This window comes from Columba livia, chromosome 15, assembly GCF_036013475.1.
Source record: "Columba livia isolate bColLiv1 breed racing homer chromosome 15, bColLiv1.pat.W.v2, whole genome shotgun sequence".
Lineage (NCBI taxonomy): Eukaryota > Metazoa > Chordata > Aves > Columbiformes > Columbidae > Columba > Columba livia.
The window spans coordinates 14149834-14176543 of NC_088616.1; the positions used below are offsets into that span (position 1 = coordinate 14149834).

Consider the following 26710-nt stretch of genomic DNA (forward strand, 5'->3'; position numbering starts at 1 on the left):
TAGAAGGCCACCACAAGATGGCATTACAGGAACAACCACTGCGCAGGAAAGCCACGCTAAAGCTGATCAATCGCTACAAACAAATAAAAGGTTGCTATAATTTGCAGCACCACTCAGGCACATAGAAGTGAGTGCTACAAGATGAGAAGTAATCAGAGAGGCTTGTCTAGGGATCACACATCCTTGATCCGTGGGGTTGGAAGGGCGGGAGGAGAGGACGAGTCCGGGAATCTCATGTTCCCTTTTTCCGTTTCCTCTGTTCCGTGCTGTCTGGGATCGAGGGTGCAGCGCCAGAGCAGCGTGACGCACAGTCAAATCCCAGGATTACACACATCTTCTACGTAAGAGCAGAGAAACGGTGAACAAGAAAGCAAACAATACACAGAAGATTTACGTAGCAAAACAAGCACTTCAAATTGTATGAAAAGATGCAAATTGAGGCCCACAGCTGGGTACTAGATTTCACTAGGACTGGCATAAACAATCCTCTCACCAGTCAAATGGCCAGCAGCAGCGCTAAGCCCAACACAAATAAATGCAGTAACTTGCACTCCATCACAGCACTGTGCTAAATGCTGAATGAAAACACACAGAGCGTGGTCCCTTCCTCAAAAAGATGACTGTCTAAATAGCTTCCCCTGTGTGGATGGAGAGGAAACACTGAGATAACCCCTGTTTGCCCAATGGGAGATACCCTGGGTGCATGAGCAATGTGACAGTAAGGAATGACCGTTTCCTACCGCAGTCCAGACTGAGAAGTCCTGCTTCTCCTTGTGGTGTCTGCAAATGGTTGCAGCATTGAGCTCAGCACAACCAAGACTGGCTTCTTTTAAAAGTGATTGCAGGACTAGGGGGCCAGGGGAGAGGGAAAAGGCAACAGAAATATTCAGGCATGACAAACTCTTGCAATAGGAACCCCAGGCTCACCCATCTCCCATATCTCGGCCATGCAAAGTGTTGCACAGCACCTGCCAACCTTTTCAGCGCCCACCCATAGGCCTTGGTGTTAACAGGTGATGCTCTTCAGAAGCGCAGCAGGAGGTGAAGCTTTCAGGAGGCGCAAGGTATATAATGTCGATGAGGCCACACGTACAAATCTCCCTTTGCTAGAGATAAAGGCATTTCTTCCCTAGTCTTTCAAGAAGCAGAGACCTGTTTGCGCAGGAAAATGAATCAAAGCTCACTATTCCACGCTTTGGAAGTGGATAATGCTAAACCACAGAAGACACTCTTGATGTCTTAGTATTCACATGAGGACATGGTGTGAATTTAATTATTCCGCTGTCATTTTTCAATAGCTTCTCCACATACACGCTTCTTACAATGTGTAGATAATTACAAATGGAAGTAATTTTCATACATGAAACAATGACGAACCAAAAACACAGCAGTTCTTTTTATCTCGGTGTTTGGCACCCAAGCAATAATTGTAACACATGGACTAGGAATGCAATAGGATGAAACAGAGTTTTCCATTTTTTTTTTTGTCTGCAGAAATACATGAGCAGCAGATCATAGAGACTGCAGCCAAAACTCAGGTCAAAGACACAGGAGAGAGAAAAGTTCTCCATGAACTGCACAGAGCTCTAATTCTTCCTCTCCCCACTTTTGTAAATAAACAAATAAAACCAGTGTGGCTTCAAAGATTGTCCCATGCAGTTCAGATACAGGAATTGATTCCTTTATTCAAGGTGAGCAGAGCAAGTAGTCCAGTTTTTGCTGTTCAATTTTTAGCTTCTGAGGCTGATAATGCGTTTTAAGTATGATCCCATCTCTCTCGCCTTTTTTTTTTTTTTAAATTGGGGGAAAACCCCCTTACTTTGCAGGGCTATGATTGCCTTGAATGCTGGCAAAGCCCCTCCAACCTAAAGTGTTGTTAACTTTTAGAAAAGCCAGCCTCTTCCAGTAGATGGTCACTGAAGAACGTCATAGTGCCCTGAAGAAGCAACCGTCCCTTGCGACATCCACAGCAGTAGCAGAAGGTTTGGAAGGGGTATTATTCTTTTACCAGAATGGAGTACTCCTGTCCAGGTAGACCTGCCTCCTTCCACCCTGGATCAGTGATCAAATCAAGAGACACAGGCCACAGGAACATTTAGCTGCTCCATGCAAAGCGATGGGGTAACACACGGTACCGGGAGTTCAAGCTCTCAGTCAATCAGAGAGCTCTTCTGAGGGGGCGCAGAAAGAGATGACTACTGGAAAAACCAAGGAGACACAATCTGTTCCCCCCGCAACATGGGACAGAAGGAGTGAAGAAACAGTTTTACTAAAAATACCCCTTCTTAGGGTTAAGTTAAAATTAAACATTGGTGCGGTCAAAAGAACATGAGCAAACACAATGCAGTGACATCAGTTTCCTGGAGTTCCTGGAATTCTCCTCGCCACCCAGAGCCGGGGATGCTTGCATGTGTTCACACCCCCTTTAAAAATATTATGGAACAAAGACTTTTCCCTACAAGCACCTGTTTGTGCTATAAAACAAAAAGTAAGTGTGGGGACAGTGATTAGGATTTGTTGGATATTCATATTGTATCAATACTTGGCAATAACTTTACCCATTTTAATACTATAATCTTTTGTTGAGAAAAGCATAGCTAGACTTGCTATTGCACCCAGCCCTCAGACACCCAGACTTACAGCTGTGATCCATACTTACTGTCCATGCAGACAATCTTAAGTTTATCAGCAATTCAAGCTAACTTGGGCTAAACTTGTTACAGAAGAGAGCATTTTGGGGAGGAAGCAAGTGTTTTATACCATTGAAAGACACCCAGAGCATGTGTGCAAACCAGCTGCAGTTACCCACAGTCAATCCTGTGGCATCACAGTTAATACCCCAAGCCCCAGAGATCTTCAACAGCTGCTGAGGATTCAGCATCTCAACTCGAAACACTGACTGCAGGCAGCCACTGAGCCACAGCTCCCCGAACACCACGCTGAGACTCAGCTTTAGAATCAGCCTGCAATCACATGCTCAATCACTTTGGTCCTTTGCAGCATGTTTTCCATTTAATATTTAACCCTTCTTCAGCTGGAAGGCCAAAAAGTTGAGGACTGAATGCAGCGTCTGCAATACATTCACCCATGTAACGGGCAAAATGCCTTTTAAACACAGGCATTTAAATAGAACAGGTCTTGTAGCATCATGATTCGCTTTCAACCCCTGCCAACAAGAATCCAGCCTCTTGAGTTCACAGCGCTTTCTAGTAACAATTAAGTCTTCAAACACCAGCCATCGGAGAAAATGCACAACTTACTGGATTGCTGCTGGAATGTCCAAAGTCAGTTTGCTTTTGCTAAACAAGAAAGCAAAAATAGGATGTACCGCTGTGTGCATGATGCATCCACATCCAGGACACCGTGTGTTGAGTCTCAGCACGCTCAAAACAAGAGAGAGTGCTGCTATGTTTGTAGTTACACTCTGGAACCACGTGCTGTAAGACAGGAGTGATCATGGAAATGCAAAAGGCCGTTACACAAGTTCTTGGGGAAAGGAGGAATCAGGGAATTATCGGGGGCTTTGTTAGACAGATGGTCAGGGAGTCCCTGATCCAGTAAATGATGGAGGCAGACTGCACGTAGGTTAGCACTGCTCTGTTTTCTGTGTTCTGTTACCCCAAAGCTAAGCTTCTGAGGCAGAACACTGGGCTAGGAGGGAGTTGTAGCCTGAGCACATATAGCGAGTCTTATGTAAAAATAATAAAAATAATAAAATCTACAGACTCTCTCAATGTTAGCCACAGTTTATAGACCAGGAAAAAACAAAACCAAACCAAACCCAAACAAACAAAAACATAAAAATGAAGCAACAAGTGCTTAAATGATTTATTTATGGTCATATTACAAGCCTACGAACAAACTGGGAACAGAAACACTCTGAAACTCCAGGGCCAATTTCCCCAGAAGGATTCAGGATTCACGAAAGCTGCCCTATTAATTAATTTTATTCTTTTCTGCAAGAAAGATATCTATAGGGATCAGGCTGTAAGAGGCTTAATTTAAGCCACGTTATATGGATAAAGCACCTATCCTCCCTGTGATGAAGATTAAAGATTACCTGGGATCCCACACAAAATTGTTCCCTGATTTGGAATCTGCATTGCTAAAGAAGAGGAAAAAAATCCATCTCTTCAATTTTGTGGTTTAAGACACAGTATGCACAAGGGCAGTGCCTTTGAAAAAAACACCTAAATGCACATTTGTGAAGCAGGTACAACAGCCAGAGCAGTGATAAGAGCTACAACCTTGGCAACACCACCAATATACAGATTTCTGTCTGAAGAGGCGATTTTTTAAACCCCTACTGAGTACAAAGGGAGAATTTGTGTGTCTTAACAAAATCTCCTCTAGTCTCCTCCTCAAACGCAAATTGGAGGTGTGTTGCCTTGCCCACAAGAGCTATGGTTAGAGAAAAGCCACCAGCCTCAGACTACCCCTGTATTTCATTTCATGAGCCTGCAAAAAAGGGACTCCAAAAGACAGAGAGGCTTTCTTCGTGCAATAAGCAAGAATCAGGTCAAAGTACAGCCCTTTGGCTTGCAAAATGAGCATTTCCACAATACAGCAATCACGGCTGAGAATCCTCTGCCGCTCTCTCCTTCCCCGGCCTAGCCCCAAAAACGTAACTCAAAGGCAAGTCCTTGCATGTTGCATGTTTCAAACAGGTTTCAGAAACAATCACAAGCGGTGAGACTGCCAAACCAAGCTGGATTTTGATGTGAAAGGAGAAATCTGAGAGCTACCCTGCCTACTCAAGAACAACAAAGCTGTCGAGCAAGCCACAGTGAAAGTTAGCCGTCCGCAAGCCCTGAAATTCATATTATTGGTCTTTGCTCCAGTGGTTCCCCCCTTCAAAAGGAAGTGAGCTCACTCTGACTGTGGATTCAGTGAACATTTTACACCCATCAGGGCGAAGGGAAGTGCTTGTGTAGCTGGTGACATCTGCAGCTTTTCCTCCAGCACGTGGTTTGGCCCATCTCCTCTAGCACACGCTCCATTATCTGAGATAAACATGCGTAAGAACTCCCGAACCCGGTATAGATTGTTGCTTTTCTTATGCGATGTATACGCCTCACACGAGTTGGCTTGTGGTTTGAAGACAAGGGTGATTAAAAATAATCACCGGTCTGTCCAATTGTGGGAGTTACCCGAGCTGTATATTCTGCCTGAATGCAGGAAGCGATGGATGACCGAGACAATGCAAAAGAGCCTGCAGAAAACCTGCCTTGGAGCTCTGCACTGGCTTTTCAGTTAAGCAGCTAACAGTGCTAGAGGAAGAAGGAAAGCCTGAAAGAAATGGAGCAGGCGATATTTATGCATCCTGTTCCAGCCAGTGAGTGCACCCACTGAAGTCAGGGTTCACCCAGCATCCCATTATGCACCTTTAGAGGAAACGCGCAAGCTCAGATTAAATCCCAAGTGTTCTGGAACAGTGTTGTACGGTTGTCCTAGAGCCTATTAAAACACACTCCAAGCCGAGCCTGAATCAAAGCATAGCCAGCAGTTGCGTATCTGCTATACCACGGCTCTCTCACACACACTCTATTCTGTCACACTTTCCAGAGTAAAAGCTCAGTACGCAATTTATCTACTACACACTCTTGGAAAGTAGTAATTACAATACACATGCATAAAAATCAGGCAATGAATTGATATGACCTGTTAAAGGCCACAAAACGAGTCGGTGGCTAAGCCAAGATAAGTGCAGTTCCTGGAGTGCAGACCTCTGAGTAATCTGCTATCAGAGCACACAACATGTTACTGAACTAATTTTGCCTACTGAAAATAAGGAAAAAAAGGTTTAGAAAAAATATAGCTTCTGAAACCATGGCAATTCAGCTTACACCTTCTGGTTTACTAATCAAGCTTATGAAACAGAAGATGCAGATGGATACCAACCGATCTTTCGTTATTTATGCCATTAAAATCATTGTAAACTAGGTATTAACCCTTCTAACAACAGCCAAACATGGATGGAGCCATTAAGTACTAACAATTCTCTAAAATACAAATGTGGGTCGCCACACAAGTATGTACCTGCTTAGCTATTAGCACAGAACCTCCCCAGACACTTTTCAAGCAGTGGTTCTAAGGGCTCTAAGGGCTCTTCCTCCTACATGTCAAAGAATTATTTATTTGTTTTTAACTGATAAAGACTGCATGTGAGGTAACTATCCAGTGAAAAAACAAACAAGTACAAGACAAAGTGTTCAAGCCCACAGTCATTCTGCTGCAGAGATAAGCCAGAAGTAGCAGCTGTAAAATATCAATAATGATACTGACCTCCATAGTATAACTTTAGTATTTATTTCTTTATTGTAGCTTTTTGATAACATATATCAGTAAGAACATCATTGCTGTTTAGAATAGGGAAATATGTACAGAGAAATAATTTCATTTTCAGAAATACTAAAAAAACCCTGACCCTGAAGGGCAGTGTTGGAGAGAGATGCTATTTGGGAAACAGAGTTAAGTTAGTACTAAAGGGCCATTCACACTGACTGGAAGACAATAAAAAGAAAACCAAACACTGTAAATCTAAAGTCCAACTCAGCATGACTTTGAGACTAGAAACAGGCTCCTACATCACACCTTGTGTGTGGATCTGTTTATAATCCAAGCACAAGCCACTGTGGGGACTAGATTACAACACATATGGACTTCACATTCATGTAGATATCATGGATTTACAGTAAAACGAGGCAAAACTAAGTGTTTGTAGCAGAGGTGAGGAACTTCATGTCACCAGTAATGACGCCACCCAAAGAGGATCCTTCAAGAGCAAACTGCAGAACCTTAAAGCCACATACCAAAAAACCTTCCCTTAACTCCTGAATTGTGATTCAGTTCCACCTCCCAACAGGCAGAGCTCAATTTATCCAAACTATACACGGTTTTCACACAGCTTTTCAGTGCCTTGAGTCTACCAAGAAGGTGTTTGGTGCTGCTCTGCCCTTTCTCATGTAAAACAGACGGGCTGCTTCTACCAATTTCTTACAACCACAGTGACCTTTTCATTTATGGAACATGCAAGTCTGACTTTTTTTAAAAGGAATTTTGAACTCGAAGCAGGAAGAAATAAGCCATGCCTGCGTGTAAGCCTCACAGCATGCTGCCAACCAACATTTCCCCTTAAAGCTGTACAGCAGCATTCAAAATATCTACAAACGGCCCCTCCTAGAGATAAAACACCTAGCTGAGAAAACACTGGATACATTGCTCCCTAGGAGTAAGCAGGAATCTTGCTTTGCAAAGCTGCTGAGGGTGGCAGGTTTGGTTTTGTTTAACTAAAGCTCGTTCCCTCTCTAGGCGGTGCACTTGGCAGAGGGAAAATAAACAGGCTGGAAAAACCCCAGAAGCTTGCAGGGGGGAACCTGCAGGGAAGCAAATTGCAGGGTAAACAGGGCGGCAGAGCAGGGCGGGGGTCAGGAGGGCAGCGCCGGGTTCGGTGGTGGGAGCGCAGGTACGAGCCCCTGCCCTGCACCGGGCGGAGGCAGGAAAAGGGGCCAGGAGCCGCTTTCCAAAAAGGAAATTTCACCCTGCCCAGGATTTCCAAACTGCAATAATTTTCCATGGGCCAATCAGGGAGGAGCAAGGCAAACGCACCAAATTAGGAAAGTAAATACTGGAAGGGGGAGAGGGAAGAGGAGGAGGGAGAGTCCAGCTCATGCAACCACCTCCCGCAGCCAGTGATGGGACAGGGGTGTGGGTCCCACACTGAGCCCCCACCAGCCCTCGCCTTGGGGACAGGGAGGGGACACTGTGCCAGCCTCACCCACCACTGCAAAGCCACCAGGACAGCAGAGAGCTGCCCTGGAAGCCAGATGGGCAGAACGCACAGCTACATAATCCCCCAAGAGCATTCCCTTTCCTGGGCAGAAACACCCAAATCACCTCCCAAAGCCTGGCCCACAGGGTACAGGAGCTGCAAGACCCTGCTAGAGCAGAGGGGAAGCTTGCAGGGATGTTTACAAACGTGTCAGCCCCTCCTCTGTAAGAGGAACTCGGAAACGAAAGAGGTTTGGCAAGTGAAACCTCAGATGTCTTTTGAGGTTTTCTGAAGACTTGGCTGGATTAGCTTCTGCTCAAGACAAACGGATGCAATCATTAATCATCCTCAGTAAACACTCCGTTAGGGGCTAAGCACAATTCAACACTACTATTTCCACTTTCCCCTTATGCAAAAGCGACATTCTCGGGGAGTCAAATATCAGTTGCAGGCATATGCCAGAGTCAAAGATACAGGCTCTGTTAGTAACAGAAACCACACTGTGCTGCTTTGCGCAAGATGACTGAATGGAAACTAACTACCATATGTTGGCAAAGAAACCATCCCCCTCCCCTCCCAGCAACAAGCTTCATCTAAAAAGAGAAGGTTAAATATAAACTAAAAGCAGTGCCTGAGCACAGGACTAAAACCACAGCTACCTCCAGCCCCCTCTTTCTAGAGTATCTGCACATCTGTGCAGCTCTGCAAGGCCGGGGGAAAACCCAAACAAGCAAGCGCCTCCAGATCTATGCAAAACCAAACTGGCTTCATTGTGACACTGAAGTTGTTCTCAGCCTCGTAAATTTGAATACTACTCACTGAATGAGTACTACCTGTCAGATGATGTTTGTATATTATACCTTTTTACAGATGCACAGACAAGAAAAACTAAAAGCTATTTCTATTACCAGGTACTCCCTTGCTTTTCCGAGGCCTGCATGTTTTAAAGTCTAATACACTACTTTATACCACGAGTTTACTTATAATTTATACTTCAGGTAAGAGCTTTAATGTGAAAAAGAGAGCACTCCATAACACCGACTCATTGCCAGGAAAGAAAGAAAGAAAGTATTCAAGACAGTAACTTGATGTTCAGGTTATTTCAATTGCACATTCCTGAAACAAGTAGTTTACAAAACAGGATACTCACACAGATGTACGTTCAGATTGCTACAGCCCCTCCGTACGTGGTCAGCATCCTACCCCCATTTCCTTCTATTCCCAGGAAACCACGTGCCAATAGCCACCCGTGTCCCCAACTCCAGATAACACCGGCACCACCCAGCAACAACAGAATATTATAGAGATAAAAATAAAACAGGCAGTCCTAACATAGAAAATATTTGCCTGCTTTCTTTTCTCCATGCATATAGGTAGCTCTTGACAGATATTTCTAATTCCACTGCCAAAGATAGACTAGTAATTCTATAGCGTGAAACTAACACTTGAGTCGCCCCCAATCCTTTGAGCTCTTAAACAAAAGCCTTGTGCCCTGCTTCCAGCCACCATGACGTAGGTTTTAGCAGTCTTCCCTTATTTTGAGCATTGGATATTTAACTAGCTATTTTTAATGGGGCATTTAATGCACCAAATATACAAAAAACCAGGGCTGACAGACTGGTGTAGAGAACACAGATCAATCTCCAGAAAGCACGCTTGGGATAGTTAAAATCTTACCTGATAGTGCCGGTGGGGGATGGGAGGGGACTGACCACACTCCGGAGATCCGGCTCCGGGATGTGGATCTTCAGAGGCGATATTTGAGGGTAAAGTGGCCGAAGGGGAGGTGATGAGGCTTCCTCTTTTGCTTCCTCTTTATGGTATAAAGATGTGAACTGGATCTTTATAACCGTGCTAGGGAATCGGAAAGTACATCTGTAAGGGAAAGAAAAGTCACTTTCAGACATGATACTAAACATATTTAAGTGTTTTTGTAAACAATTAGTGAATCGTTCATAGCACAGAAGTCCAGCATTCTCCATAGCATCTTTCTACCCAGAGTCTTTGGCAGAATTACTGATCATTCATAAATCTCTGTGTATGTATCATAGTGTATCATCATGTATTACCTAGTGATTAGATGGAAGCTGAAGGTTTGGGTAAGCTAAGTGATTTCCCCAAGGCCTTGTATTTAACCAAGAACTAAGCAAGATGCAGAACTATAATGACCAACTCCAGAGTTCCTGCTGTATCAAGGACTAGGATTTATCTTTTATTAGCTCCTTGCGCATAACTCAGGAAGATATAAGTTACTAGAAAGTATCAACCACCAGCAACATGGAGCAAAAGAGTGATAAAGTCCAGATATAGCAACAAACAGCCTCCCGGCAAGACCCGTCAGCACTGTGGCCTCTACATATAGTGTAACCACTACCCATTTATATCTCTGCACATGATGCTAAAGAATCATCCAGCAGGTTTCAGATTAAAATACATTCATTCAGAAGTGCCTCCCTTTAGACAGTGTGGGTTATAGCTAACAGGGTTAGAACAGGGCCCCGCAAGCCTGTAGGGCCTCATTTCTTCTCTAAGTAACACTTCTTTCCAATTGTTACTTAGGGAAAAAAAATTAATCACACAAGTGTAGCCTTCAGGAGATGCTGGGAAATTCAAAAGGAAAAAAGCACTGGCTTTTTCTATATTTGAACGGAAAGCTTTGTGATTTATAGTGTCTACAAGAGGCACAGGGCTGAATGAGCGAGCATTCTGCATTTCTTCTCATTGCGCTCTAATTAGACAATAATGTGCAATCAAAAAAGCTTTCCAGGGATCATTTCACTGATACTAAGGTTAAAGAAGCAGGAAATAAAAACCAGGTTTCACTGTGGGAAAGGCCAACAGAACACAGTGATTGTGCTGGCTTCCAGCATCTTGCCTATAGAAGGAAAATGAGGGACTCGGGCAGTGTTGTTCTAGCACTTTAAGTGCTGGTGTAGGCTAAACATCATTGTTTTAACCAATGCATTATTGAATCCTGCCAGGTAACAACAGAACAAGGCGGCAAGCAAGTAAATCCATATTTGTGACCACTTTATCTTAATGCTGCTTTTGATAGAAAGGCATAAGAATCACCCTATTACAGCTCTAAAAACATCCTCTCTTGCTCTTAGTTCTTCTGCACAAGCTAGTTCTGCTGTAAGGTAATGTCCAGAAACCTGCCTTGAGGAGTACAAAATTACCATTCGGGCATGGGAGGCTCATGGCCATTTCCCACCTCACCTTGAGCTGAGCTGGCTCAGCATTCAGCAGCCTGGAACCACAAGGGCTTTGTTACGTACAGGAGTTTGCAGTGCATTTAATTCATTTCAGAGGTCCTGCCACCTGCACTCACTAATGCATTAAATAAGAACATCATCACTGGCAACACAGCCTCGTCGTGTTTATCTAACCCTTCTAAACATGGTTCCCAGCAGACTGAATACAAACACACAATTCAGAGCAGAGTGTCTGTGCATTGCAGTGTCCGCCAGCAGCGGGCACACAGCTCACCGAGATGAAACTGAAACAAGGTTGGGGAACCACTGCTCTCTATTTCAAGCTTTTGTACTGCTACATGGATTTGATTATAGAAAAAGGCCAACAGAGAATACATAAATTTGCAATGACCATCACATGGACTAAGGCTTGATACCGGTATGAGCAAAGCTTCATCATTTCTCAAGCCCTTACCAGGGAAGAGCTGAGCTTCCTTTCACAGAGCGATGGAATTCTCTGCTGTCATGCCAGGTGCTCAGCATTTTTTAACATATGAGCCAAGGACAAATCAGTCCTTGTTTAACAGTGTGTTCAGCGCGATCCCAACCTGCTGCTGATCCCGACAGGCCCGGCTGCAGAGCCCTAAGGCAGGTTTGCCGCACTGCGAGGACAGAAGATCCCCGCTTCATACCAGTGAGGAGCAATACCCCACTGCCACTTAAATCTTCCTTTTCAGAAGGAGCCAGTAGTGCGAGATCCACGTCTCCTACACATTACTGCTTCCAGGTGATGGAGCAACTAACTCCTCAACTCTGCTATATTTGCCGATGCTGTAACAACATTAGATAAGTTGATACCTGCACCTAAACCACTGTGAGGCAGTTCTATCAGTCTGCGAGCATGCGCCAATCTTAACAAAATCTGTTACTTCTCCAAAATCATGAGTCAGCCTGAAATATGAAGGCTCAACTAACGCAGTAAATGTGTGCTGGAGGGGCCTGTCTAACACTGCTTTTCCTTGAGAGCCTCCCCAAATCTCTCCGGTCCAGCCACGTGACTTACCCGCAATCTCAGACTGGAACGAGGGAAGAGAAACAGAGAGGCTGGGCTGGGCTGGGCTGGGCTGGGCTGGGCTGGGCTGGGCTGGGCTGGGCTGGGCTGGGCTGGGCTGGGCTGGGCTGGCTGCACAAGCAAACCGTTTGTTGGCGGCTGTGATTTTGTTTTTAGAAAGGCAGGCTTCCCAAGGCACTGAAGCAGAAGCTAAGACATACAACCAGCTTTCACACATTATGCTAGCTAGCACGTCCGTGGCCATTTTGTAAGGAATCAATCCTGGAAAAAATCAGTGTGGATATATGCAAGGGGTGCTCAGAGCTTTCGAAGGCTTCTGCAGCCCGGTCGGTGCTGGTTTCCACTCCTGACACTGCCAAGGTGGGGGGGAATTTATGTTTTTACTGCTGTAAAAACCTGGAACCCAAGGAATGGAAATGCAATGCAAAATACAGTGTAAATTCCTGCCGAACTCCTCCCCTCCCTCAGGGGCGAGAAGGTGCCTGGGATTGACGTGATGGGTCCAGTCTCTATCACAACTGCCACGGTCATGTGAACAGCGACAACAGCGCAGCCCAAGACGCTGCTTCAAATCAGCGTACGTGCTCTAATACTGGGGAACTGTGTCAATGAGAAATCAGAAAAGCATGATTCCTGAATCACCTTGTCGCAGAAAGCTCACTTTTCGTTACACTGAACCTGAATGCAGTTTTAATGAGCTTTTCTAATTGTTCCCTTAATTAACCTCTTTCTGATCAAAAGAGGATAAACTCAAATTATGTCGGGTAGCCCTATTTAGGAGTGAGGCACATTTAGTGCAGGATTTAAGCCTTTGAGAATTATACTTCCACAGAAGATAAGGAGGACAGGGCAGACAGCCCAAGCAGAACTGGGCATGCATTCTTTGAGATTACCGTATATATTTTAAGTTATTTAAACTGAGTTATACTATTTGATCCACGTTGCATGATTCCTATCAAAGATGCATGGCAATTACTACTACTGCTTAACATTTCCACCACGAGAAAAAGATCAATCTGAAAGCACACATTAGGCTCAACATAAAAAGCATAACAAAGTTAACTGGTATTTCCAAGGATGCCCAAGAGGCAACTCTTAAGCACCTCTGAAATTTCCAGCTGATTACAGGGAGTAAATTAATGGCCTGCAAAATCTCTCAGTCTTGTTACAGGCAGGAAGCAACCTGCTTCGGTTCCAGAACTGTTGAGTTTTACTTGATAATCTGCTATAGACAGGTACATCCTGCAATCCCTGGGCATATAAATGATATATATTGTACTCATACAGTTATAGTATGTTGCACACATTTCAATTCCTTATGGGAAAAGCTTCCTATTTCCCTAGGATGCCTTGCATGGCAGTGAGAATAGAAAGCTTTTTTAGTTTGTTAGAGATGAAAACACACAAACACAGACCAACCTACATAAACTGCATAGAGATAATTCTTGCTTTACAAGATTACAGGCAGGAGAAAGTCAAAAGAAAATGGATTGCTGGCTCCCTGCTGCGTGCTTCAGTTCCCAGACTCCATAGCATGTGCTGAATGCATGCTATATATACATTGGAGACCATGGGGAGGAGGAGTGCACGTGCCACACGTGGTTATAGCTCTATAAAGGACGTTGCTAGAATTTTGTTTGGTTCTTTTTTTAAAAAAAGACAGATATTCCTGAAGTTTCCTGGGGGAGCGTCTCACACGGACAACACAGCACCCATGCTATTCGGCATCCGGCGTGTGGTGAACCAGTGACGGTGACCACAAGCATTTCATCTATGCAAGGTTTGAAAATAAAGTGCTAGGAAACACTAGACTTTACATAAACAGTCACCCCTAAAGCAGATGTCAGGGAAAATAAACAACTACAAAACTACTCCATACCCTGCATGATTCTATGAAAAGCAGACATATGCTCCCCCTCCTCAAAGCACCTTTTACTCACAGATGTAAAGGAAACAGAGATGCATTTACAAAAACATGGTACCAGGTTCAATGGAAGCTATTATAGTCACTAATTCCTTTGTTAGAGCACCTTGAGTATTGTTCAACACCAAATGGCTTCTAAGATCTGCTGCATAAGAGCAAGAAAAGGCTATTTAAAGAGGTTTTAAAAGGAGACAGGAAACTGTGCTGGATTTATGTTTTCACATGTATACTGTAGAAAAGCACAGTGACAAAATGGAGAAGACAAATCATGAAAAAGCCAAGGTGAAACATATATATAAAAATACGTATATACCAAAATGTATATATCAAGTCTGGGATGGTATTTATATATATTATGTTCTATATATATAAAAATGTAATATATAATATCATGTTATATATAAATATCACTCCAGCATATTATGCAAAAGGGAATAACCAGAAAGTTAAGCTGGGAGACTGTTACACATGCGTTGTCATCAGCAAGTTGGTACCATCTTTGTCTACTTTTATCTTGCCACAATTTATGAAATCCTGTTATTCCTGAATGTTGTGGGTATAAACGCACCAGTAGCATCGGTGTTACTAACAGTGCTGGGATGCAGGTTGAGTAAGGAACTTTTCATAAAATGCTTTGTTAAAAATAATATTTCACAATTTGAATCAGAAGAGCAACAGTCCTGGGGTCTCATCCAGAAAACTTAAGTATGATACTGTTTCCACACCACTGACTCAGTATCTAAATCTTTCCACATGATGCAAGGGGACAGTAGCCCAGCTCTTGAGACGGTTATATCTGAGATCAGTAAATTCCTTGGATTCAGCAAACACGGACAGCCAGAGCTTTAATTACAGCAGCACATCACAATGAAACAGAACTATGTCATTACGAGCTAAAGTTTGACCAAGAATGCCCACAAAAACCCTCATAAAAGAGGAAAATACCCCAAACAAACGCAGCACAACAGCTGTTACCCTGTCCCCTTTAATGTCTCTGAAAACACTTTAAAAAGGGTTTTTTTGGTGTCAATTACATATAACTGCCCCAGAAGAATACAGTTTTATTCCCATGCACAAACTTCTAAAAATGTGTTGGGTTTCTCAGCTCAAGTGAGAATTTGCCAGCAGTTGTCTTTGGCAGGCTGTTACCATTATCGGTTATTTCAAGGCGTTTTGCATGATGTTACTGGAGGGGAAGGTGGATACTTCTCACCCTTTCAGTCAATGTGGAGGATAAACAGCAAAGCTTCAGGCCACGATCAATGTGCAGGTACCGTACGGAGCAGCAGTTCCAGAAAAGTGCCCCAGTTACCTCCTGTAACTCATTTTCTTAGTCTTCTGTAATCAGCTAAGGGAAGAACCACATGCCTGCATCTATGAAAATCAAGTTCCTATTAAGTCATAAATCCACTCCCCATTCCCACACCACTTTGAAGCAGTCTGAAAGGAGGTGTCTTGGACAACATAAAAGACTCACTGGGAAAGTTTAAGCACTAGTGCACCCAATATCAACCCAAATTTGGTTACAAAGAGATAAGAATTTGCTTCCCTTACCTAAACATGCGTCTAAGCCCTGAAGGTCTGCTCGTGGAGAGATAAGCAAACTGAGACAAGAACAACTACCTCAGATTCAGATTTCTTCAGAAACAAGCCTCTGATAATTGCTGTGACCAGTGCAAAAGAGCTGAGCTGGAAACATCTATTGACCAAAATTTGTGCCCAGGGAGAACAACGCTCATGGCAACTTCAGCACAAAACACTTCAACTGCAAAGTATTTGGAAGGGTATCACTCCATTTCAGTAACTAAATAACTAAATCAATTTTCTCCGGCTTCACAAAAATAAACTCAAGCCTTACTCCCCAATGGGAACAATCGTCAGAAGTATTGTGCTCAAAATTATTATTCTCCTGGAGCTACAGCTGTCTGAAGCAGCAAGGTGGGCAAAAACATGAGTGACAAAACCACCTTTCAATCACAAGTGGATTAAAATGAATATTAGTTTGAATGAACGTCGTAAAACTGTATAACAAGCTCTGAAAGCCGCCAGAGCTGTCACAGGAGATTAGGTACTATTCACCCCTCCTTTATAATAAAATCATTCAACATTTCCTGTTCCACTCCCTGCCCTAGAATTTTTTTCCCTAAATAACACTTTGTAAGCAATACCAATAAGAAACCAGTTATATCATCCACTTGGCCAGTGCTATCTGCATTCCACATGAAAAAGTTAATTGCACTGAGACCAAGAAAAGAGTTCTGGAGGAAGACAAAACACATTTTTTTCTCTTAAGTCTGAACACACATCACAAAACACGCATGTGCCTATCACCATGGCAATTTAAAAGGCATTAGAATTCTTTTCTTTACATGTCTCTTTAGGCTGGGGGACACAGGCAACAAAACTGCCAGGATTTTAAGAGTGCTTGGTTAGTTTTGGAGGTTACCAGTGTCTTAATGAGTTTTCAGCATTTGCTGTTTCCCTTTGATCGCTGTGCTGATCTGACCAGATTTAACACAGAAATCCTATGGAAGGCCTACCCGTAAAGTCCTTTATCAAACACACATCAGGGAAATATCTGCAACATGATGGTTGGTTAAGTCATTTGTTGTATTCGAGAGATAAGCAAAGGGTCTGCAAGTAAATGGTGCAGCCCACAATCCACATTTTTTCTTCCTGGAAGGAATCAGCTCAAGCTGAAGACAAGCAGGACAAGCACTGGCAGACAGCAGCAGGACATGGAAATAAACTGCAAAAACACCTCTGGTATTATCCACTAGTGTTTCATTAGAGGAAAAGCTATAAAAGTCACTGTGCGTGTTTTTAACACAACTGAAGGAAAACGAGATTTAGAACGTACAGAGATTATCTGCAAATAAAGGAGGATGGTGATCTCCATCACTGCTGAAATGACAGAGCAACCCAGTGAAATGTTTGGTCATAACTATTCTGTAAGCCGCAACACGAGCTTGGATCGGGAGGACTGGTTTCTAACCTCACAAGTCGCTTGCCTTGCATGCTTTGTACACACTTTATTTCATGTACACTGTCATGCTTAACATTGCAGATATACACATCTATACTGATACATATATCAGCTGAGACTGAGCTAAAATTGTCTGAGTACATCTGTGAGTGAGCTCAGATTTTAAATAATTAGTTGAATTAAAGACAGAGCAGTCTTACTTCTCTTCATGAATTTTAATTTTCTTGTGTTGGGAACATTTTCTAGAAAAAGTAGCAGCAACTATTTCCATTGCCCTGTTACACCAGATGCACAAGTAGCTCAGCTTCAGTGTACTGGGGTCCCTGGCATTAACCACTTCTCACGTATTGTTCCTGTACTAGAGCAAATGTAAGCCTGGTTTTAGTGAAGACAAGCTCTCATTGAAGTAACTGAGAATCCCTCACACCCAATCCGGTGGAATTAGTATCAACTAGCTATTCCAGATTACTGGAGGATTTTCTGTCCTTCCCCTGAATACATCCGAGGTAGCTGGATCATCACCCTGGACTCGCTGGGATGAGTAACTGGACAACTGGGTAAAATTCCATGGGTCGTGTGGATGGCTCACTGATTCCTTCTGCCTTAAAAAGAATCTTCTCCCCAAAGAGATATCAATGATGCCACTCAGTATCATGCAGATTTATTTTAGCACAATCCAACTCTGTTTCTCTGCTGTAAGAGGCATTTCCTGTACCTGGCACCCTCCCATTTCCTCTCAATGTCACCCTCATGCCAGTAGTACCATCCAAACAACTGCACAGCAAGGCAAAACAGGTAGCTGAAGTAATAATTCCTTTATTTTTTTGTTGTTGGAGTAAGTTCTCGGTCAAATCAGTCCCTTGTCTTGCCTTCCACATGGCAACAAGCCCCGCCGCCCCCACAGAGGTGGTGGAGGGGACAAGTATCAAGGGAAGGAAGGAGCAGGTACCAGCAGAAATGGTGCAGACGTATGACAGACCATTAAAAAAAACCCCACCAGAGTATGTAACCACAGACTCTGATTTAAGCATCACATGATCCAAACACTACCTTCTCCTTTCAGAAAACAAAATGCCATTCATTCATTTTGAGAAAAGCTCTGTTTTTTCTCAGGTAAATCACATCAGCCTCCAGGCTGATGCTCTAAGGCTGGAAATTTTCAAAAGTTCCTGAAACAGAAAAGTCACCATGTTTGTTTTTTTTTTTTTAATTCAGTCTAATTATTTCAAAACCAAACTCACTCAGCGGTGTGCAAGGGGACTAAAGAATGAAAATGTTTTCTGCATCCCAGCAATTGCTTCCCGTACCCATGGCAATTCTCCCATGGCAACCGGTGCAGGTCATGTCTGCAGGAGTGGGTTTGTGGTCACCTCAGATGGGCTACACAGGCTCTACACACTGCAAAATAAGTGCTTTTTAGTACCTTCTTGCTCCCAGAGTCGATGAACTGATTGTCCTTGAGAAAAGCAAGTGTAGTGAGATGGCTGAACAAGGACAATTGTTCAGAAAAAAAGTAAAAATGCCATTTCTCTTTGTCAGAGATAAGACCTTTTCCTTATGCTTCTTGCTACTGCTTAGCTGAAACTGTACGCAAAGGCACCACAGGTTACATTGGGATTTGATGAACACTGTATACTGCTATATTTAAAACAAGATTTCCAACACAGCCAGACAAGATTTCAGATGGGCAAAGAGCATGTGCAGGCAAGTGTATCTATTTAAAACAAATACTACCAGCAGCATCAGGCAAAACCACAAATTATGAATAGCTATGTCTCTTAAAAGCACCAAGTAAATTAGCTGTAATGAATGTTTCTATTGAGCTCAGTTGCACAGGGCTTCCCTTGATGCCATTTCATCAAGGTTCAAACACACTGAGAAACGCTTCCACACGCTGGCAGATTTTCTAACAGGTATTTGTTGCAAACTCCTTTGAAGACAGTAGCGTTCACAGGAAAGCTGGGGCAAACTCTGGATTCCTCTGCCAGCACCATGCACACGCGGACACTCATCTTGATTTCTCTGCAGACGTCCCACCTCGCTGAGCCCACTGCCCATCCTGGGAAACGGAGCCAAGCAGGTGGTGGAGGGGGAAGAGTATAAACAGCCCCGGGCTCATCAGGAAGGGTAAAAAGAGATACCTGAAGCCCAACCCAAAGAAAATCAAAATGTTGGTTGGGTTTGGATATATCTTCTTTAAAAGTGCACAGGAGACGATGAGCGTTTTTCTTTTTCTTGAGGCTCCAAGAACTAGATATTGAAAGCAAAACCTTCGGGAGAGTTTGCACTATGATACCAGGCTGTAAAACTTCAACAGTCATTTTATTCTACACATCTTCCCTACAATTTCTTATCTAGCAAGCCTTTTAATTGCTTGATTTATCAGTTTGCGCTGTGACGGCAACACCAACACCACAAACAGTGGCAGTTAATTTTTCATTCAAGTGAGCACATTCGAGGCTGTATCACGCTGGAGAATTAGGAGTGAAGAATCAAGAGCTGTATTTTTATTTTTACATCCCTTAAATCTCTTCAATAATGTTCTGATTTTACTCTTCAAAAATTATTTGAGACATCAAGCACAACTTCACTTCCAGATTCTCCTCTTTGAGGAACAAAGCACAGTGCAGGAAAGGAAAAAACAACACATAAGATAGTGTAGTTGTCATTTTTTTTTTTTTCAGTAATGAAATACCACAACAAGGTTAGGGAATAAATTCACGCAGTATCAAATTAACATCTCATAGAAGAGCAGGAAAGAATATCACCAATACCGCTGTGACGGGTGTTTCAATCAGCTCAAGAAGAGAGAGCAGGAATGGCAGGAGGTTTCCTCTGGAGTCACAACCCTGCCTGGGAAATTCACATTACGAACGCATTTTTTTCCAGATTCTACTACCCTCCGCTTTGCAGGATGGGTCTTTGAGTAATCCTGCTCAGTTCAACACCAGAAAAACCTACCAGAAGCTGCTCTAGTCTCCTACAGAAAGCTACCAGAGTGCAAAGGGCCAGGAGTGTGCAGTTTCAAAATCGACCTTTCTGGAACTTTTGCAGCAGAAAGCACTGTAAACCAGCTAGTAGTGTCTCCTCATTCACTTTAATGCCTGCAAAAAAAGCTGAAGGATATTCTTGAAATACCATCGTTATTAGCTACTTACTTCTCAAGTGCAACAGCAGTCAATCCACACCTGACTAGGGATGAATTCACTTACATATTTAAAACATTACAAAAAAAAAACCTAACCATAAACACTTAAGTTAAAATTAATCCAGAAAAATCCTGACAATTCTTTCCAGATAGATTATAAATATGTAAGATGATCTCAGAAACCAAGCCTTGGTATAATGAAAGATGATCATTAACTGGCTTTTATAACAGTACCATTAAGGGAGATTTTTGGTACTTGGGTTGGGGATCCTGTTAAAGCCAACCATAAAGCCCACCTTGTTAAATACGTATGCTAAGGTGACACGGGAGTCACTTGGTGCCCATCCACCAGACACAGAGAAACAAAGAGGTGGTGCTATAGTTGTACCTCACTTCAGTTTCACATTTCAAAACACTGGAGTCAGCTTCAAAATATGCCATTCACTCCAACCCAGGAGTGCTGGGCACAGGGCTCAGCATCAGAAGACGAATTCACCTTCCCCTGCTGAGCGCTCCTATTCCTTTAAAAACAAGCAATTCAGCAGCACGTGGGGCAGATTGTGGAGTCCAGCCAGTCTGAGGCATCGCAAGATCCAACCTGAGTCTGTCAACGTGCAAAACATCTAAGCCTGGAAGGTCTTACCTATCCCGCAAAAATCAGATGGAATTTTACATCAATATAAATTAATCTGCAGCAGTGACATCTATCTTTTAATCAATATCAGTTGGGGTTTTTCTTTGCCTGATTTTTTCTATTTATTTTTATTCAAGTCTCCCAAGGGTGAATTCTGGCCCCTGCACCGCTCAGAAGCCGCTCGGTTCCCCTGTGCAGTCCTCGCTATAAACATCTTCATGCCTCTGAGCAAACAGTTAAGACACAGTGAACTTTTTTCTACGTGTCGTAAGCCACATCTTACCCTAACATCACTCTGCCAGTCAGTTAAAGCCTGTCTAATTTATCATGCCTCTCAGTATAACGACAGCGGAGAGAAACTTTGCAGTTGCATTCCCAGGGATGTCAACAGCTACCTGTGGAGAACATTTAGTAAGCTGTCTTTAAAGTCTAAAATTAACCATAAGGCTGCTGTTTATTCGGAATCTTGAGAATAGGGCCGTGTTTTATATGTCAGTGGCCTGACATCAAAAACTTGATATGAAAGTTTGCCACCAAAGGAGTGGGCTGGCACAAAGAGCGGGCGACGCTTTCATTTAAATGAGGTTGGCTGGCAGCACCAGAACATTTCGCTATCAGCACTGCAGATGCCTGATATCATCTGCAACACACAGCAAGCCTATTATGTTATTTTGTTGTGTGTGTGGTTGTATACATAAAAATAATGACAGTTAAGAGACTATATAACACTCAACAGCCTGTGTATCGCTGCTGCTCTAATCAGGTATGCTAGCCTGTAGAGGTCTAGATCCTATCTTAACCATTTCTTCACCAGCCAATAAATATTTGATCTTCAGAGAAAATGCAAATTATACACAAATGTTGCATATCTCACTTTTATCATCAAGTCTTACAACTGCAAAATGTTAGGATGATCAATCTGTTAATTTTTTCAGTATATTGCCTGCATTGTATTTGATTTTTTTCTTCCAAAGCCTGAACATCATAAATATCTGTGATTTTAAAATAAACAAACAAAATCCAACATGCTACCTGCGAACTCCTTCAAAAGCTAAACAGCTATTTAACACCTCTGGTTTTATGTAGCTAAGAGGGGCCAGGAACCAAATTGCCTTAGCTTCAGAAAAGACATGGTGTGTGGTGGTGTTTGTTGTTTTTTTTAAATGAACTTACCCCCTTTCTGATATTTCTGTATTTGCATCTGAATTTATTTTCCTAAATAGCGCTCGCCTTCTGAGCTTCCATTTTGAACCTCCTTGCCTTCCACAGAACACCATGGGATGCTTTCTGCACACCAAGGTCAAGAGGAAGGAGTGCATCGCCTACATACACTCCCTTGTTTGCGTTATTACTGTACCGTACAAAGGAAAAAAACACTGTACTGACAGGTATCAGTCTCTTGCCACTGTGTTTTTGACCAGCAGCCTGCCTGACACCCCACGGCCATTGCACAGACACGTGTACAACTCCAATAACAACAGCTGGAGGGAGACACAGATGACCAGCCAGACACTCCCTCCTCCCAGCCTCCTTTATGTCAATAGATCTTAATCTGGCTGTTTGTGCAATGTTTAAACAGTTTTGAACGTGCTCCAGAACATAAACAAAGGTGAGTAGGAGAAAATCTGAGAGTCCCGTACCAAGATTCACTCGCCACTTGCTGCTGAACCAGGTAACAGAGAGCAGAGAAACAAGGAACTGCTAAGGAACAGAATACAAGCACCTGGTGTTAATTTGAAACAACCACCATGCAACAACATTAAAGTATCCAGAATTCTGACCACAGAAGGATTTCAAGGGCTAAATGCATTAACATTCTTAGTTCTCTTAAAAACAAACAACAAAAACGAAAAATTAAATTGCTGAGAACACCCACTTAGCTGCATGGAAATAAACAACCCTCATTGACCTCATCCCATCGCCATTTACAATGCACTCATCTTGTTTCCTTTCTGTGTTGCTAATCGAGCTAAAATTAACTGGTTCCTCCTGCTTCCACCACATGCTAGCACCACAAAAATCAACACGGAGCAGGATCAATTGTCTCTCTTCACAAAGTGCTGCCCACCTTGCTTGTAGATTTAGGACCTACGGGAGCCTCTCATGGGATTTTAACCACATTCATTGTGGGCCCGGGGAGCTGTTTAGACTGGGCGACAGAATCAGTAGCTCTAACAAACCCTTCTGAACTCCTTCTAATCATTACTGGCTTTTACACACCTCAAAAAAATGGGCTGGAAGAAAGTGTGGATTTTGGTCCTGTTAAGCCAGCATCCGTCTTAGGAAAAATCAACACCGTACTTGTCACTCCTGCATTGACAGAGAGCAAAGATGTGTCATGAGCCAGGATTTCCACAAAGCCCTGCAGGACTTTTTGTCAGGATGGCACTTAGTTATGTTTGAGGCACATTCAGAGGACACAGAAATTCATTTTATATGGTTGCCACTCTTACAACATTGGCAAAAAAATACATACCATATCCTAGTGTTCAATTTTAAAGCAGCTCCATTTTAGATCCCAATGTGGTGTTGCAAAGGAAAAAAAGCCAAATCAAAATCAAATCCCAATCCTACCAGATAACACCCACTAAACAAAGCTAAAGCACAGGTCAAATTGGCAGGACTATGGAGTGGAACAGAAGTTTAAAAGAAAAAAGCACTCTGTGGAGATAAATATCCTTCGAGCGTGTGCCTGACAGCAGCAAGGTTTTATGCCATTAAAAAACACAATACACACTACAGTGACAAACAAGGTTATTCCATCCACCCCTGCACTAACTTGCTGTCCCACCAAGTTAATTCGGGTGCACAATGAAAGGCAACTTGTATGAAACAAAGCAGGGTGGTTATTCTGGCAGCCCCAGGCAGTGAGCAGTCAGTCTGACACTCAGTTTGTTTTCCAGAGATGTCACAGGAATGGCAAATACTGTAAGACACACATTTGCCCACAGCGTTTCTGTGCCAGAAAATGCTGCCTAGCCCCCATGACGTGCTGAGTTTTTCCCCCCTCCAAGACAAACCTTAAGATAAGAGCCTAACTCTGGCTTCCATTGTACCACAGCAGAGACCACAAGAAGTGATTCAGCAGAGCATGGCCACCACCAGCATCTCTCACTCCTTCCACGCTGCTGCGAAACTGGAGACCCCTTCTGAGAGGCTTCCCAAAGCCTCTGCTGTTCACATTGATCTTGGTTAAAATGAAAAAGGTCAATATTAACTATTTTCCTCCTTTGCTCATCCTGGCAGAAACACTCAACTAGGTACGTTCCTCCCTCAATCATAAACCACAATTAACACCTACCTCAGTGCCAAAAAAAGCCCCACCTGCACCCACGCTCTGGGGAACTTCCCTGTAACAGCTTCTACAAAGAGTTCTGTTTTCAATAAGAAATTAAGCAGCGCACTGAGAATTAAATACATAGTGGCAGCACGGAACTAAGTGCAGTGCCACGGTTGGCCTCTACAAGTACCACTGGTTATTCATTTCCATACCTCACTCAACACCAAGCATTTCAAAGCTTTGCTCAGCTGCTGGGGAATTTCCAGCTTGCCGCAGATCCTGCCCCTTTCACCACAGAAATCTGGCTGTGACTGCCACAGGCAACATGCAACTTCGATTCTAGCCCGATTTTCAGCCTACCTTCCATCTTATTGGGAAGACGCTTCCTTTATTACTACAAGTATCCAGATTACTGGAGAATTTTTATCCCCTGAAGAAGGAGGAGTTACCATCACTGATGCTTTAGTGTCATACATTGATGATAACTTCCTTGTCCGAGTGATAAGAGAAGCCAATGAGGAGAGGTGTTCTGCTGCATCTAGTTCTCACCAACAAGGAGAGGTTGGTGTGGAATGTGAAGCTCAAGGAATGTGTAGCTGTATTGACCATGACATGGTGGAGTTCAAGATCCTTAGGGCAGTGAGGAGGGCGCACAGCAAGCACCCCACCCCAGACCTCAGGAGAGCAGACTTTGGCCTCTTCAGAATCTCCTTGGTTCAGGATCTCGCCCTGGGGTGACAAGGGGCACAAGAGAGCTGGTTATTGTTCAAGGATCACCTCCTCAAAGCTCAGGAGCAATGCATCCCAGCCATGAGGAAATCAGGCAAAACCCACCACCCCGGGCCACATCCAAAGCAGCATGAGCAGCAGGTCAAGGGAGGGGATTCTCCCCCTCTGCTCCACTCTGGTGAGACCCCACCTGCAGTGCTGCGTCCAGCTCGGGGGCCCCAACACAAGAGGGACGTGGACCTGTTGGACCAAATTTGGGGAGGCCACAAAGATGATCCGAGCGCTGGAGCACCTCTGCTGGGAGGACAGGCTGAGAGTTGCCATTGTTCAGCCTGGAGAAGAGAAGGCACCAGGGACACCCTATAGCAACTTTTCCAGCACCTAAAAGGGACCTACAAGAAAACTGGAGAGGGACCTTTTAAAATGGCATGTAGTGATAGGACAAGGGTTGATGGTTTTAAACTGGAAGAGGGGAGATTAGGTGACATATAAGGATGAAACTCTTCCCCACAAGGATGGTGAGGCCTGGGAAGAGGCTGCCCAGAGCAGCTGTGGATGCCCCCTCCCTGGAAGGGTTCAAGGTCAGGTTGGACGGGGCTTGGAACAACCTGGTCTGCTGGAAAATGTCCCTACCCATGGCAGGGGGGTGGAACGAGATGATCTTTAAGGCCACTTCCAACTCAAACCATTCTATGCTTCTATGAAACTAACCATTTGAAAAGATCAGTTCATAAAATCTCCTAATAACCATCAGAGACTTGCTTCAGCATCTTTATTGGATACACTACAGCAGTTTAATTCTCACGTAAACCTCATTTGCAATGCCATCAACTTTCTTCTAACGGGCCACTAATCATCGTAGGGTTTCCTTTCAAGGAGCCAGCCCACCTCCTTGAGCAGTCTCACGAAACATCTAGAAGATTTTCTCTTCTACATCTAAGGAACTACCTATAAACACCTTAGCAAAGGCTCGACAAAACTAAGTAACCTCTCTAAAACAGATCTTAATTACCACATACGTTTGCCAGAAAAGTCTTGCGTGTGGGATGTTACTAACCTTTGAATTCAAGCAGACTCTCTAAGAAGGCTCTATCACACAGAGCATGACTATGATGTATTTTCCTTTGAGGCTGGTTCAGTTCATTTAGAAAGTGATTTGAAAGAGCTAATGTACTATTTATGTACATTATAAAAAACGATCCATATGGAGTCAGACTTTGCAAAATGTTCACTCAAGTCTGCTTCACTCCCTCTGAAGACATTTCACAATCCATTCAATACCCAGTAGAGGAAGCCAAGATTATAGGCTCTGAGGGTAATTTAAATGTTTTAAAAGCTGAGATCTTCTGGACTTGCAGCCAAATAAACATTTGGGGCAACACAGAACATCTCTCACACACGTCTACAAAGTGGCATCCACCTGCAGTCTCCAAAATACTGATATTGAAAATAATGAAGAGAAACGCATGCACAACCAACCTTCCTACTAAAGAAAAGCAAAAGAGCATAATTTTCCTGTGACTCAGGAGAAGTAGATGATGTACTGGACTGGCTTGTAAAAGACCACCTAGCAGGACATGGCTAAGACTGCAAACTATGTAAAAGAATCCCCAAATTATTAAGGTATTTTAAATCCTGCCAGCACATATGACTGTGCTGAGGGATTCCTTCCTTGAAAGGAGTTTAACCAACTAAAGTGACAATGACTCTTGCAAACCAACAGTGCATATACAAGTTGCTGCCACAGAAGTTTCATTATTTTTAAATCAGGAAATTTTTAGAGAGTTAACTTGTCATATTACTGGCATATTCTAATGCTCCCATTCCTTTGCTTCAGTATAGCATACAGAATTAGAGAAACATTTTACTTTAACAGATGTATCTTAGCTGGTAACTTCATACAAACTTCATAGTTCGCAGTATCAGCATTTTGGGGAACAGGATTCTAGCCCTCCTCTGCTACAGTTTTTTT

General features: G+C 43.3%; 1 protein-coding gene across 2 annotated transcripts in view; it reads right to left on the reverse strand.

Annotated features, from left to right (window-relative positions):
- Positions 1-26710, reverse strand: part of FOXK1 (forkhead box K1) — a 56984-nt gene that overhangs the window by 20648 nt on the left and 9626 nt on the right. For both annotated transcript variants that reach the window (XM_065031424.1, XM_065031425.1), the window contains exon 2: positions 9449-9646. In XM_065031424.1, the coding sequence (XP_064887496.1) occupies positions 9449-9646 (198 nt within the window). The remainder of the gene's footprint in view (positions 1-9448; positions 9647-26710) is intronic.